The 15,405-nt window shown below is 41.1% G+C and overlaps 1 protein-coding gene across 1 annotated transcript; it reads left to right on the top strand.

Moving 5' to 3' along the window:
• Positions 1-363: 363 nt before the first annotated feature.
• LRRIQ4 (leucine rich repeats and IQ motif containing 4) lies at positions 364-15,321 on the top strand. The gene is made up of 6 exons (XM_087726064.1): positions 364-464; positions 4,980-6,129; positions 10,050-10,223; positions 12,525-12,663; positions 12,771-12,967; positions 15,178-15,321. The coding sequence occupies exons 1-6, from the start codon at positions 364-366 to the stop codon at positions 15,319-15,321; spliced, it is 1,905 nt and encodes a 634-aa protein (XP_087582190.1).
• Positions 15,322-15,405: the final 84 nt, after the last annotated feature.

Genomic DNA, 15,405 nt, shown 5'->3' with positions numbered 1-15,405 from the left:
TGTATGCATACATACATACATACATATAGTATTTTGTCTTACAAGCTGAGAGAACCTAGCAATTGCCAGAATAATTTTAAATTTTTGAAGTTTTTACCAATAATCTATTGGAAAATCAGCAAGCACTCATCTGGATCGCCCTCCCTGCTCATTACATTTATATGTATGTATTTCCTATTGGCTAAACTGCAGTGACAGCACCTCAAATCACATTGATGTATGTCATGTTTTCTTTTTTGTTTTGTAATAATTAGAGGATACACAAAAGGGATGCACCGGAGGCTTAAGAAAAGCAGTAAGCCAAGCAACTATCTGCTTTTTATTGGTTTTATCTCCACAGAGAAATAGCAAGAATTTATGAACATGACCAGTGCTTCAGAGGGAAGTATCAATCTGACTTCGAATCGATATTCAGATGTGACTCAATCTAAAACAGTAGCCTACAGGAAAGTCCGATCATCAGAGTAAGAACTCTGGATTTCAGTAGCTATTAATACTTTCCAACCATTCCTTATCTAACTATAATTTTGTTAGTTTTTCCATACAGATGGGAGTCCAAATGTAACTCTTGCTTTATGCTGTCAGCTTATTGAAAAGAGAAAACTTTTTTTTTTAAAGTTATGTATTGAAAGCATCATAGTTGTTTTAACTCTGGTAAAGTGAAACTAACCTTTAGAGGACCCTAACTGTTAACTCTGCTAAAGTGAAACTAACCTTTAGAGGACCCTAACTGTTAACTCTGCTAAAGTGAAACTAACCTTTAGATCAGTGGTGAAATCTAAAAAAAAATCCTACCAGTTCTGTGGGCGTGGCTTGGTGGTAGTGTCATGTGACTGGGTGGCGTGGCTATGTAGTCATGTGACGGGGGTGTCAAAAGACAGAAATTCACTTTAACAATGTTCTGCTGGAGCAGGGGGTTGGACTAGATCAGTGGTCCCCAACCTTTTTATCGCCGCGGACCAGTCAGCCTTTGATAATTTTACCGTGGCCCGCTGAGCGCGCAGGGGTGGGGGGGCGTTGTTCGCGACGACACATTGATTGCGTACCTGCGTGGGGCTCTCTTCCCTGGAGCCTTTGCGCACGGCCCAGGAGCCTTTGCGCTGCAGCGATCATGTCCCCCGGCCGCTGCAGCGATCATGGCCCCCGGCCGCTGCGCGGCCCGGTGCCAGGTACTCCATGGCCCGGCACCGGTCCGCGGACCGGGGGTTGGGGACCACTGGACTAGATGACCTCCAGGCCCCTTCCAGCCCCGAATTGTTGTGCTCTTTCAAGGTATCCTCTGAAGCTGCATCTAATGCCAGGTTTGTGGTCCTTCTTCCCCCTTCTTTTTCCCTCCCCCTCCCCCCTTTCTCTTTCGCAGCACCCCCACCACTTTTTAAAGCATTTCTTCCTGAACCGGAAGGGGAAAAAACACTTTAAAAAGTGAGCGGGGGAAGCTTCTGACGATCGCGCGGCTCACAGCTGAACCGCGCTTTCCTCAGAAGCTTTTTTTTTTTACTACCAGTTCCCAGAACCAAGGACAATTGTCCCCTACTGATTCGGCTGAACTGGGAGTATTTCCACCCTTGCTTCAGATGAACCCAACTGTTTTGGAGGGAAATGTAGAACATTTATATTTGGGCGGGCTTTTTCTAGTTCTGTGATTGGCTAAGGCCCTGTGGGCCTAGAGTATAAATCAGAGGCTTTTGCCTGCAGTTCCTCAGTTCCATTTTGGAGTCAATGAATGCTGTTGCAGCCATGCTGGTCTGGTTCTTGCCTACTGAAGCCCACTACACCAGTGTTTCTCAACCTTGGCAACTTGAAGATGTCCGGACTTCAACTCCCAGAATTCCCCAGCCAGCAAATGCTGGCTGTGGAATTCTGGGAGTTGAAGTCCGGACATCTTCAAGTTGCCAAGGTTGAGAAACACTGCACTACACAATATTGTTAGTGCTTGGATAGGAGGTGATAGGAGACACACAAGCCAATCTGGCAATATGCACCAAATGTGTAATTCTATCCTGTGTCTCCGTCACAATGTCGTATCTCAGTATTGAATGGTCAGATCTGCCAGGAACTTTTCATACAAGTAAAGGAAATAATTGCCCTCATTAAATTCGATGAATCCTTTCCTGGCCTCGCACAAGAAAACACACTGATACTTGAATTGCCCATGGCAATTGCAATATTTGGCCACATACGATTCAAACCACCTTTCCCCTTCGAAGCAGGACCATCATCCAGCACTGACAACATAAAGCTTGTCCATCCACCTAAACCACTGGTGCAAACCCTGTTTTTGAAGTGCAATCTCTGTGCACCTCAAGGTCACGTGGTTGTAGAGATCTAAGGTGAAGCGGAGTAAAATTAATGAAAGAAAATCAGATTTTTCTCCTATGCAAACTGGATTCCTCACAGTTTTCCAAGGCTACCTTGTCAAATGTCTATAGAGATTCTCAGTCATCCAGATCATGGTTGTCCCAAAGGTGCTTTTTTTCAAGAGGCAACTGGACTTTCTGGTTGTTCTTTTTTTTTTTTTTTCATAATATTTTTATTTCCGTTTCATTCTATACAATCACATGTTTACTGTGCATAACCAGGGCATATAACATTGAGTAATAACCACAACCCTCACTTATATAGAAAGTGTCCCCTACAATACAAACTGAATATACCACCTTGACCCACCATACACCCTCTTTCAACCCCCTCCAACTTTAATTCTTCCTTCTCACATACCCCTCTACGCCTACTTCCCCTCCCCCTCTATCTAACCCTAACCCTATCACTCCCTCTCTTAATCCATTCCCTCCCTTCCTTCTCCTCCTCCTCTCTCTCACTCTCTCCACCCTCCTTCTTCTTTCACTCAGCTCCTCCCTTCGGTATACTTCTATTACCTTCCAATATATTCGGTTTGTTCTGTTTTAACACTAACATTAAAAAGCCACAGTATACAAGTGCAATCATGTACCTTAAAGTTTAACACATATTATGTTTCCCCCCTCCCCCCTCCCCCTAGATCCCCACCTCCCTTCCCTCCCCCCGACTTCCCAGAGACCATACATGGTATAACTTTTTGACAATCACAGTCTAGAATATCTCTACATTGATCTCAGCTTCTTAACTTTCTGGTTGTTCTTTGAGGACTTCTTATCCAAGAAGCTTCTTCAGCTCTGACTGCATGGTGAGGAATGGAAGGATTTATACTCCTTGCAGACAGCTGGATGTAGGAAGAAGTATAAATACAAGGAGTTTAAATACAAGGGGTATAAATCCTTCCATGCCCAACCATCCAGTCAGAGCTGAAGAAGCTTCTTGGATGAGAAGTGAAACATCTTCAAAGCAAAACCAGAAAGTCCAGTTGCCTCTTGAAAAAAGCACCTTTGAGATGCTACCTGACAGTTTCTCAGGACAATTGCACTGTTATAAGCTACCTTAGGAATGATTTAGCTCTCAAGTTTGGGTTCTGTATATCAGCTCAAGGAAACCAAACATTTAAATCATTGAGTATATGCAAAGCTTCTATTGATCTACCGGCTTTATTTCCAACGTTTTTCTATAACGATACCTTGGAAATTGAGATTGAACTGGAACTGTCCATGGGGGAACTTAGCTGGGGTGAGGTTGAAGGGATCATTTTGTTCTTTTTCTACCTCCTTAATATCCGTTTCTGCCTATCCTTAGTCTTTAGTACGAATGTCAACCGTTAATGGCTTAGTTTATGACATCAGTGGTTCATCAGCGAATCAGATTCAATCTTTATTTGAAAACGGCAAGCATCCTAGAATCCGGCAGTTATGTCAGGAAGCAAGTGGAGACTTGCAGGGATTAAAAAATAATAATTACTGTTCCTATTTCCAGAAAAGAAAAAGGGTTTTCCTCTTTTATGTGCACCTCACCTATTGTGAGTAGCTGAAACTAAATTGATGGTTGTGTAGAAAGGGGAGAAATGTCTTCCTCGTTAGGCAAAATATGTCACAAGTTGTTACATATCTCATTCTTTATATGATATGCAGAATATTTAAAAAAATGGTTCAAATCTCTTTTTATAAAACCTCTTTCATTGGTTACTGGATCCATTAATTGTAGATCACACCTTTCTTGTAGAATGGAGTAATGCAATATTTTAGGTACAGATAATCCGTTATTTGGGACAACAAATCGAAAGCATTTCCATTGCTAAGCAAGGCAGTAAGTTAAGATAAGGGAGTTGTGTCCAATTTTATGATCTTTTTTTGCCATGGCTTTAAGCAAAACTTTGCAGTTGTTAACTAAATGATATTAACACACACAAACGTTGACTCTGCATGTCAAAAATCACTTGGGAAAGTCGTAGAACAAGAGTGTGTGATCCTGGGACACTGCAACAATCAGAATAAATCTATGCTGGTTGTTAAGTGCCTGATTTTGATCATGTGATGCGGTGTCCATTGTAAATGTGAGAATTGGTCATAGCAGAGGTAGGCTGCTGGGGGTTCTCAGGGATTCAGGAGAACTTCTAGCTAAGATTCTTTGCAGTTCAGAGAACCCCCAAATCCCACTCCTGGCTGGCCCTGCCTACCTCTCCCCTCCCAGGAGTCCCCACGTGGCCCATTTTGGATGCAGGCAAGTGCAGGACATGCACAGAGGCTCGGGGAGGGCAAAAAACAGGCCTATTGGAAGTTCGGGAAGGCCGGAAACGGCCACCAGAAGGCTTCTGGAGCCTGGGGAGGGCTTTTTTGCCCTCCTGGAGGCTCAAAAAAAGCCTCCGGAGCCCGGAGAGGGAAAAAATGCCTTCCCCCCACCCTGTAGTGCAGGAGGCTGACACCCACCATGGCCATGTCCACCCAGCAACCAGGCAAAAAAAATTTTGCTAAAATTTTTTGAAGCCTACCCCTGGTCATATCAATGCCAATGTGATGGTGAACAGCTGCTAAACAAATAGTTGTAAGTTGAGGACCCTCCTGTATTTTAAGACATGGCTGAAAAACGTGTTTCTCTTTCTCCTCCTGGGAAAACAGATACTTTCCGATCAGTGTCTCCAAGAGCTCTTATAGTACAAAAATATCTGCTCTCCGCTCCGAAATTTTCCCTGCCATTGTAGAATGTGAAAACCTGGCAACATCAGAGGAAGGGGATTTGACTCAAATCGAAAGGATAATATATGAAGTTTTGGGAAGCAAAGAATCGAAAGAGGAAATTTTGGTTCCAGTGCAGATCACAGACCGAATTTTTTTCGTTGATTTAGCCAACAGGAAATTGAAAACCATCCCATGGCAAGTGTTTGAGCTGGAAGACCTAGAGGAACTACATCTGGAAAGAAATGAAATTTGTTGCATCCCAGGAGCAATAAGTAACCTTAAGAATATACAGGTTCTTTATTTGAATAAGAACAGGCTATCAGAGCTATGCGAGGAACTGGGAGAATTGAAACGTCTCCGAAGCCTGGATCTCAGCAGTAATCCACTTCCTTACAGTGCTCTTACAGTCGTCAGTAAAATGCTGTCCCTTTCTCATCTCAGATTCTATGATTTAAATCTGGATGAATTTCCCGTGGAAATCTGCAAACATCTTCATCACTTGAAGCTGCTGGGACTCTCTAACAACAATCTAAAATGTCTTCCCAATGAAATAGTGAATTTTATTAAACTTCAAGAGCTTTATCTAAAAGAGAATGGATTTGAACATTTTCCCGTGGAACTTTGCCAACTGCATGACCTAGAAATTATAGACCTTGAGAAAAATAATCTGAGTGTCATTCCAAATGAAATTTCATCTTTACAGAATTTATCTCAGCTCTATCTTGCCTGTAATAAGCTGACAATGGTACCCGATTCACTGAGCAAGTGTTGCAAACTGTCTGTCCTTGATTTGTCAACAAATCAATTGTACAAACTCCCGCGAAGTTTGAAGCGATTGACTGAAATGAAGGAATTTAGCATATCGGGAAACACCCTGGCTAGTTTCCCACGTCCAATACGACACTGGAAATGCCTTACTGTCATTTACATGAAGAACTGTGGCCTGAAAGTGTTACACCCTTCTTTTGGAAAACTAATCAATACAATAATTTTAGATCTAAGTCAAAATCTTCTGGAGGAATTTCCAGTACAGATTTGTGCAATGGAAAATCTGGAGATATTGTCCCTGGACGACAATCGGATAAGTCAGGTATTTATCCATCCCATTTCTATGCTACTAAGATCACTTCCCATAGTAAATTAAAAATCACTTTAAAATATCCTTAAATATTTTTTTTAAAGGATCAATAATTGTAGATTGTTACCAGATTTATATGACTGAATACCACTGAAAGATGTTGCCGGGTGTGCCTAAAAGTATAAAAGATGTATAGAGGTAAAAGTGAAGACTCTTACTTGCTAGGGGCACTTCTCAAAGTTTAAATTGTCAAACACAAAATAAACCATGACCCGTCAAAACCGCGGTCCACAAAAGCGAAAACCGCGGTCCACAAAAGGGCGATCGACGAAAGCGCGCATTTGACGTCATCACAGCGCGACGAAAAAAATTAAAAATTGAAATAAAAATAAAATTAAAGCAAGCCGATTCACATAAAGGTAAGGGTTAGGTTTAGGTTTAGGGTTAGGGTTAGGGTTAGGTTAAGGGTTAGGGTTAGGTTTAGAGCGTTAGGGTTACGTTTAGCGTTAGGTTAAGGGTTAGCGTTAGGTTTAGCGTTAGGTTTAGGGTTAGATTTAGGGTTAGGTTAAGAGTTAGGTTTAGGGTTAGGTTTAGGGTTAGGTTTGGAGGGGTTAGGGTAAGGTTTTTGCTTTATTTTTACATTTTTCGATCACAGCGCGATGTTTTCGTCGCGCTGTGATGACGTCAAATGCGCGCTTTCGTCGACCGCGATTTTGTCGTCCGCGGTTTTGTGGTGGAACCAAATAAACATTTAAAAAATATAAGGACCATTCAGTTAAACCAACAATTCCACCTACACAAACATATACAGATGTATTTTCATCTTTAAAAACATGGGAACGTATGCTTTTTGGCAAGTAAAATAGTCATAATAATAGTTGCAATGGGAGTACTTTTCTATCCCCTTACTTTTAAAAGACCTTTTGTAACAAAATATTGTATTAAAAAGTGCAGTCAGAAATTAATGTTTTTTCTTTACCACTTGAGCTCAGGTGACCAGATCTGCTTGTTAGCTCAGCTCTCTTCGCCCACATAGGGCTGAGGAAATATGCAGACTTGAGTCAATAAATGTGAGGAGCCTGTGCAGGGCTGTCCACAGGTTGCAATCATAAACAGAATAGAATAACAGAGTTGGAAGGGACCTTGGAGGTCTTCTAATCCAACCCCCGCCCCCCCTGCTTAGGCAGGAAACCTCAGACAAATTGTTACATAATCTCTTCTTAAAAACTTCCAGTCTTGGAGCATTCACAACTTCTGGAGGAAAGTTGTTCCACTGATTAATTGCTCTGTCAGGAAATTTCTTCTTAGTTCTAAGTTGCTTCTAAGTTGCTATTGCTCTCCTTGATTATAGCAATAGCAGTGGACTTATATACCGCTTCATAGGCCTTTCAGGCCTCTCTAAGCGGTTTACAGAGAGTCAGCATATTGCCCCCAACAATCTGGGTCCTCATTTTACCCACCTCGGAAGGATGGAAGGCTGAGTCAACCCTGAGCCGGTGAGATTTGAACCGCTGACCTGCTGATCTAGCAGTAGCCTGCAGTGCTGCATTTAACCACTGCGCCACCTTGGCTCTTATTATCTGATTAGTTTTCACCCATTGCTTCTTGTTCTACCCTTAGGTACTTTGGAGAATAGTTTGACTCCCTCTTCTTTGTGGCAGCCCCTGTCAAGATTGCTCCATCTGTTTGTTATGTGTGTTTCATGTGGGACACACAAAATTGGTGGAACTTTCACTGTGCCATTATGGCTGCAAAGCCTTTGGACCATACCTTGTAGTTTCCTTCAGCTTGTGGTAGGCCACCGTTGGAAGGAAAATCCATCTGCAGGAATCCAAAAGGTATAAAACCCACCGACTCTCAATTCCATTTTGGTCAGCTGCCCCAGAACCACAAACCCTGGTGGTCCTGTTTATCAATAAATGGAACTTCTTTCCAGCCTCCAGATTCCATTTTATTTCCAGCCCCTTTCTCCCAGCTTGGAACTGAACCAGATGGATTTTCGTTCCAACACCACCCTGGTGGACTTCCATGAAATGTGTTTTTAGAAACCTGTCCCAAGAGCATTCTCATAGCAATAGCAGTTAGACTTATATACCGCTTCATAGGGCTTTCAGCCCTCTCTAAGTGGTTTACAGAGTCAGCATATTGCCCCCAACAATCCGGGTCCTCATTTTACCCACCTCCGAAGGATGAAAGGCTGAGTCAACCCTGAGACGGTGAGATTTGAACAGCCGAACTGCCGAACTAGCAGTCAGCTGAAGTAGCCTGCAGTACTGCACTCTAACCACTGCGCCACCTCGGCTCTGTTCCAGATGTACTAAGGCAGCAGTCCCCAATCTTGGTGGCTTGACGGCCCAGCTAGGGAGTGAAAGGGGCACTGGATCAAGTGAGTGGCAGGCCAGTGCGCATACATACAACTCAATTTGCACAAGCAGCGAGCGGGCTGGCACCTACACGCATGAGTGCCTGCTGGCCTGCTGCTCACACCCTCCAGCCATCCACTCACACAGCCCAAATCCAAATAGATCACGACCCAGTAGCGGGCCACAGCCCAGGGGTTGGGGAACCCTGTATTAGGGCAACAAATCTTGTGACTGCCAGTTGGTTGAAAACTGTAGTTGAATTGAGTTCCCAACAGATACGTATTCGATAAGTATTGCATATAAAATTGTACATAATATAATTTTACCTGTAAAGGACCCTCTTAACCGTAATGTAATGTGGGTGAACAATTGCTTTAAGCTTAATATACAGTAAATCATCTTAAGAGCCGAGGTAGCGCAGTGGTTAAATGCAGCACTGCAGGCTACTTCAGCTGACTGCAGTTCTGCAGTTCGGCTGTTCAAATCTCACCGGCTCAGGGTTGACTCAGCCTTCCATCCTTCCGAGGTGGGTGAAATGAGGACCCAGACTGTGGGGGCGATATGCTGACTCTGTAAACCGCTTAGAGAGGGCTGAAAGCCCTATGAAGCGGTATATAAGTCTAACTGCTATTGCTATTAAGCTCAGTTGCAAAAAAATGAATTTTGTAACTTAGTTGTCAAGGTCTGGAATATCTTATCCAATGCAGTTGCCTTAACTACTAACTTTTAATTTTTAATTCTAACTTAATTTTTGTGGACCTCACCCCGTATTTAAGAACTTTCTAAGGGAACCTGTAGAGATTCTCAATCATCCAAATCATCGTTGTCCCAAAAGTGCTTTTTCAGGAGGCAACTGGACTTTCTTGGTTTTTTTCTTTTGAGGATGTTTCACTTCTCATCCAAGAAGCTTCTTCCACTCAGAGCCTCTTTTCTTTTTCAAAAGAAAAAAAAAGAAAGTCCAGTGGCCTCCTGAAAAAGCATCTAAGAGAGTCCTGCATAAGTGCACTAACATACCTATTATCCCTATCACATTTTAATTTATTTTCATTTTGCTTGTTCAAATTTGTAATTTTCATTTGAATAAATAAATAAATGAATAATAGCACTTCTGCTGGCTGATGACTTGATTCACATTTCCAGGCAGAATAAAATATCCTGAGGTCTTCTAAAAAGGCATCATTTTTTATTATTATATTTCAGCTGGAGTTATTAATTTTTTTCTTAAGGTATTAGAAGACTCAACCGGCATTACATATTGAGGGTGATGAGGGAAAGAGAAGTTTAAAAAGCAGAAAGAGAATAACTTTTAGAATCTTGAAGAATTCAACTCTGTTTGTAGTCTCCAGGGATGGCTGCCAGAAGAAAGTTAAGAGGGATGTCATAATCAGATGGTCAAAACTACCATTTGATGTTTGTGAATCCTTGGTGGTTTCCTTGTTCTAGAAGATACTGGCATACAAAAGGGTACTTGGTAATCAATGAGCAATTCATTCAACTTTTAGAACCCATTTGAAATGTACAAACTGAATAATATGTGTTTTCCCAAATCTGTATTTTGAAAACATCAAGATACCTCCAGCCGTAAATAAGCTTTGTCAGCTAAAAAGCCTTGGTCTAACCGGCAACAGGTTCATCTCGTTCCCTGAGGAAATATTCCACATTGCATCACTAGAGACACTCTACCTCGGACAAGATAGAGGGATCAAATTAACAGAGTTACCAGAGAATATTAGCCAATTGCAGGTAAGAAAAAGTACTAACATATATGTTGAAATAAAGACATTTGCAATGTAAACAGCAATCCTGGAACACTGTTCATTGAGACAGTGTTTATCTATATCAGCAACTTTAAGATAGGTGGACCTCAACTCCCAGAATTCCCTAGCCATATTGGCTAGGGAATTCTGGGAGTTGAAGTCCACCTATCTTTAAGTTGGTGAGATTGAGAAACATCAATTCATTGCCTCTTGGACTTTTGGCTAAGATCAAGATTGTAAAAAGTTTTCATCCGACTTGTTCTCCATGTTGCTCATTTCTTAGGTTAATGTTCACTGCAGTAATTAGAAAAAATAAAAGACACATATGCGTACTTATTAGTCATTCTTTGCAGAAAGAAAAAATTCTGATGATGCCACTAAAGCTAAGGAGTCAGCAAGTTTTCAATGTTCAAAGTGAGCGGCATTCTTTTTGTTTTTTAAAAAACCCAAAGCCTACCCTAATAAAGCTGTAGGATGCTTTGGCTGCAAATGCTGTGCAGAACTGAGATTGGCATCAGTCAGGGGATTCTGTTCAGGCAGTCCTCCACTTATAGCCACCATTGAGCCAAACATTTCTGTTGCTAAGCAAGACAGTTATTAAGTGATGCTGTTAGTTTGAGCTCCAAGCTTGGCAATTTGGTTGGAAACGTTTCATCACCTTTCGAAGAGACATCGTCAGTGCGTTTTGAATTGTGCTCACCTGTCAGAACAAACAACTTGTTTGATAATTTCTTTTGACAGACGAGCACAATTCAAAATCCACTTAACGATGTCTCCTCGAATGGTGATGAAATTTTTGCAACCAAATTGCGAAGTTCAAAGCTCTCATCAACAGTCTAACTACCAACCTGAGCTACTAATATTCAAACACATTTCACTTGTTAAGTGATTTTTGCCTCATTTTATGGCTTTTCTTGCCACAGTTGTTAAGTGACTCGCCTCAGTTGTTAAGTTAGTAACACAGTTGTTAAATGAATCTGGCTTCCTCATTGAGATTGTTTATCAGAAGATCACAAAAGGTGATCGGATGACTCCCCAAGACACTGCAACTATCCTAAGTGAATGCTAGGTGCCAAGCTTCCAAATTTTTATTATGTGACCATAATACGCTCTTAACGGTCGTGTGAAAAACAACTATAAGTCTCTTTTTTTCAGTGTTGTTGTAACTTTGGACAGTCACTGAACTAATGGTTGTGAGTTGAGGACTACCTGTAGGTCCTCCCAAAATGTTGGCCCAGAGAAAATGCTGCTAAGATCCTTCTTCTGCATTTATTCTGGAGATGTGTGGTAAAAATACTGATTGATGGAATTCTGCTGTCATCAAAGTCTTAGAATTTCCCTTTTTAAAGCACCATGATATTACCAGTGTTTTTTTTTCTTCTATATCCTGCCTTTGTTACTTTTATAAATAACTCAAGATGATGAACATATCTAATACATCAAGTATAGAAGACATCAAAGTATAGCCAGCCGAACAAATAGGTTTAAAAATGCTTTCTATCCTTGGGCTGTCAAGATTTTTAAATACAACCACAATCACCCCACGCACACGTGGAAATGTATGACTAGTTTTTTCTTTTTCTTTCTTTTTTTGTTTCTGCTATAATTTTGAGACTAAAACCAATTTCATTTTATTGATTTTGTACAATGGCAATAAAGACTATATTATACTAATGCTCCTTCCTCCTATTTCCCTCACAATTCTGTGAAATGAGCTGAGAGAGTGACCCATCCAAAGTGATCCAGATGACTTTTATGCCTAAGGCAGGACTAGAACTTGCAGCCTTCCACTTTCTAGCCTGGTGCCTTAACCACTAGACCAAACTGGCCCTCCATATCTTGATGTTGTTTTCTTATCTTCCTTGACTGAGGTTGGTTTGCAAATTGTGATTCCCCCTAAGTTGATCCTTGCGTTTTATCTCTTTACTGCAAGATCAAAACAGCTAGGCAGCCACCTGGCAGGTATCAGAATACCAGTCGATGGTGCCACTTTTCAGCCGGCTTTCTAGGGAGAGGGGAGGATTGCTGACTTACCTGAGAGGTTGCTTAGCAGGTAGACTTTAAGATACTTTGGGGCAAAGGAACGGAGATGGCAAGGATTCAGGAGACAAACATCTTAAGTGATTATTCAGTTCTGTGGAAGAGCTTGCAGATTCAGTTTTGCCTTTTTTTTTTCATTTGAAACTTTATGTGGCTTCACATTACATTTTTTTCTGAAAATTACTTGAGTTTCTGGACAAGTCAGTAACCACACCTGGCCAAATGGACATGTGCATTTCCCCCTTAGAATTTAAAAGAACTGTACATCGAAAACAACTACTTGGAGTATCTTCCATCAAGCATAGGATTATTGAATAACCTGGAAATACTTGACGCTCATAACAACTTTCTTATAGAACTGCCTGACTCCATATGCCAACTACAAGGTAAAAAAGAAAAAAAAAAGACATACACAAAGGAAATTCTTGGCCTCCTTAGCCAACTTAGCTCATCACGCCATTTAATTTTTTTTTAATTTCTGATTTGTCTTTAGGTTTGCAGAAGCTATTGCTCCATAGCAACCAATTATTTCAAATCCCAGAGGACTTGGACAGCCTGGAAAAATTGCAAGTTCTAACGCTGGAAGGGAATCCTATGATGAACCCATCAGTGGAGGTGTTCAGTCAAGGGTTGCCAGCCATATGGGAATATTTACAACACAGAAGACGAAAAAAAGAGACGGCCATAAAGGTATGACGTTGGGGGGAGGAGGACACTCGGAAAGTATAGAGGAGAATAGGTTAAATATCTAATGAAAGGTTGCTCATCCCTAATATCTTAAACAGTTGGAACAACATGATTTGGATCAATAGTTTCTTTCCTAGAAAAAAAATACTATGATCCTTGGTTCTTAGGATCAAACTTCATATTGCACTCATGAATGTAACTGCATGATTATGTGTAAATAATTATATGCAAGAGCATGTGGAAATGATTTGGAGATATAGGAGGAAGAGTTGCAGAGTATGCAATGACCCATTGGAGGAAGTCCTCAGGTTATGACCCTAATGGAGCCTGCCCATCACAATTTTAACACATGACAGTCGTAAAGTGGGTCAGTTATGTGACCAATCTGATTTTACAGCCTTTTTTGCATTAGACATTAAGTAGCTCACTGTGGTTGTTAAGGGAATCCACAGCCATTAAGCAAACCAGTGGTTCGTTTATGGGTGTGATTTTATTGAAAACCTGAAGTAAATGCTGGCTGCAGAAAAACTTTCAGAAAATGCAATAATATAACTGTGAGACGCTGTAAACGGCTGTAAATTCAGCCTGGTTGCCAAGCATCGAAAGTGTGGTCATGTGATCAGTGGGGGGGAGGGATGACTGTTGAATTCAGATCCCCCAGGTATGTCTGTCATACAGACTAAGCAACAAAGTCATAAGTTGAGGACTGCCTGCAAAAGACAGCTGAGTCCACAAAAGGAAAGGGGGCATGGCAAATCTCTCAGAAGGGACCTGTCAAGCCCCTGACTAGGGCCATTTTGAGGCTTCAGGGTTGCCACACTGGCGCTGAAGGATAGGGAGTGGGGAAATAGAGATAGATGCGGTTTTGTAGCCAAAACAAAATACTTTCTCTTGGGAACCAAGAACATTCCCACAGGTGGTCAGAAAGAAGAGGAGTGAAGTTATCAGGCGACCGGGCGCCAGTTTGATTGGACCATGTGACTGATTGCTTGGGGAAGCAGAAAAACTTTTACTTTTAATTAAGTGCAAACCATGGAAACATTTAGAGTCAGTTTTCACCAGTTTGTGCCAATATGGTATATCCAATAAATCTGTTAAGGAATCTACCTGCCTCGGAGTTCTGTTTGCTATGGGTGTATTAACTGGAACCCTGACAGGACTCTCCCTAGTTTCTTGGACTGTGAACGTGAAGGGGAGGAGAGGTGTACTTTCAGACTTGCAAGGTTCTGCTTAATGTAACCTTTCAGTAAAGACAGAGTTACTACTTCTACGTGTCCTTCTCACAAGGCTGACGTCATGCTACTACAGGTTGTCCTTGGCTTATGGCCACAACTGAACCCCAAATTTCTGTTGCTAAGTGAGACATTCGTTAAGTGAATTTTGCCCCATTTTCTTGCCACAGTTGTTAAGTGAATCACTGCAGGTGTTCAGTTAGTAACACGGTTGTTAAGTGAATCTAGCTCCCCCAAGGATTTTGCTTGACAGAAAGTCACAAAAGGTGATCACATGACTCTGGGACATTGCAGTCATCATAAATATGAATCAGTTGCCAAGCATCTGAATTTTGATTGTGTGGGGAAGCTGCAATCGTCATAAGTGTGAAAAATGGTCATGTCACTTTTTTCAGTGCCATTGTAATTTTGAACAGTCACAAAATGAACTGTTATAATTCAGGACTACCTGTATCTTATTTGTATAAAAAGGCAACCATGAATATGCTCAAGGGACCAGCAATTTACGGCTGGAAAAACTGAATGGATGTAATTTCTTAGTATTTGTACTATTTGTAAGAAATTACACTTTAAAGATGTTTTGTAATTAGCTTCTTCTTCTTTTTAAAAGCAAGAATCCAGAAAATGAATATGCTTATTAAAAAGTGTGATTAAATCATCATAACATCCTTGGAAACTATGATCAATATAAAAAGTATAATCTGATTAGTGTGGGATTAGGGGCAATAATGCTGAAAGAAAGATAAATTGGACAGGTTTCATAATATTAGTTATCATAAAGGAAGCATGGATTTAAATGAAGGGGCAGGATATTGAGTGATGTGGGGAAAAATAGAAGAGTTACATTTTCTGTAGTATTTTATGTCTGAATCAAACTCACTTCTAGTAAGGAGGAGTTCGGTATACCTTGTCCAGCATCTGCAAAGGAACATAACAACTGCTAACCACATTGAGGTATTAATTATTCCCTCATTCCCATAGGTCCAGGCTTGGTGGCGTGGCCTAAGGGTGCGCAAAGGGCTTGGAATCTATTCAGAGATCCTGAGAATGATGAAGAAGGTCAAGAAAGAGAAAAAAGAGAAGAAAGGCAAGGAGAAAGAAAAACCCAAAGGCAAGAAGAAATAATTATTTCTTGGAACTGTACAGGGCCCTTGGAAAGCCTGCAAGAAAAAATAACAAGAGGAATAAACACAAACAAATGAGTATTGG

Source organism: Thamnophis sirtalis, unplaced genomic scaffold, assembly GCF_051295495.1.
Source record: "Thamnophis sirtalis isolate CommonGarterSnake01/CBP01778 unplaced genomic scaffold, rThaSir2_p1.2 scaffold_11, whole genome shotgun sequence".
Lineage (NCBI taxonomy): Eukaryota > Metazoa > Chordata > Lepidosauria > Squamata > Natricidae > Thamnophis > Thamnophis sirtalis.
Note: the sequence above shows the minus strand (reverse complement) of the source record. Positions and strands in the feature narration are given on the sequence as shown.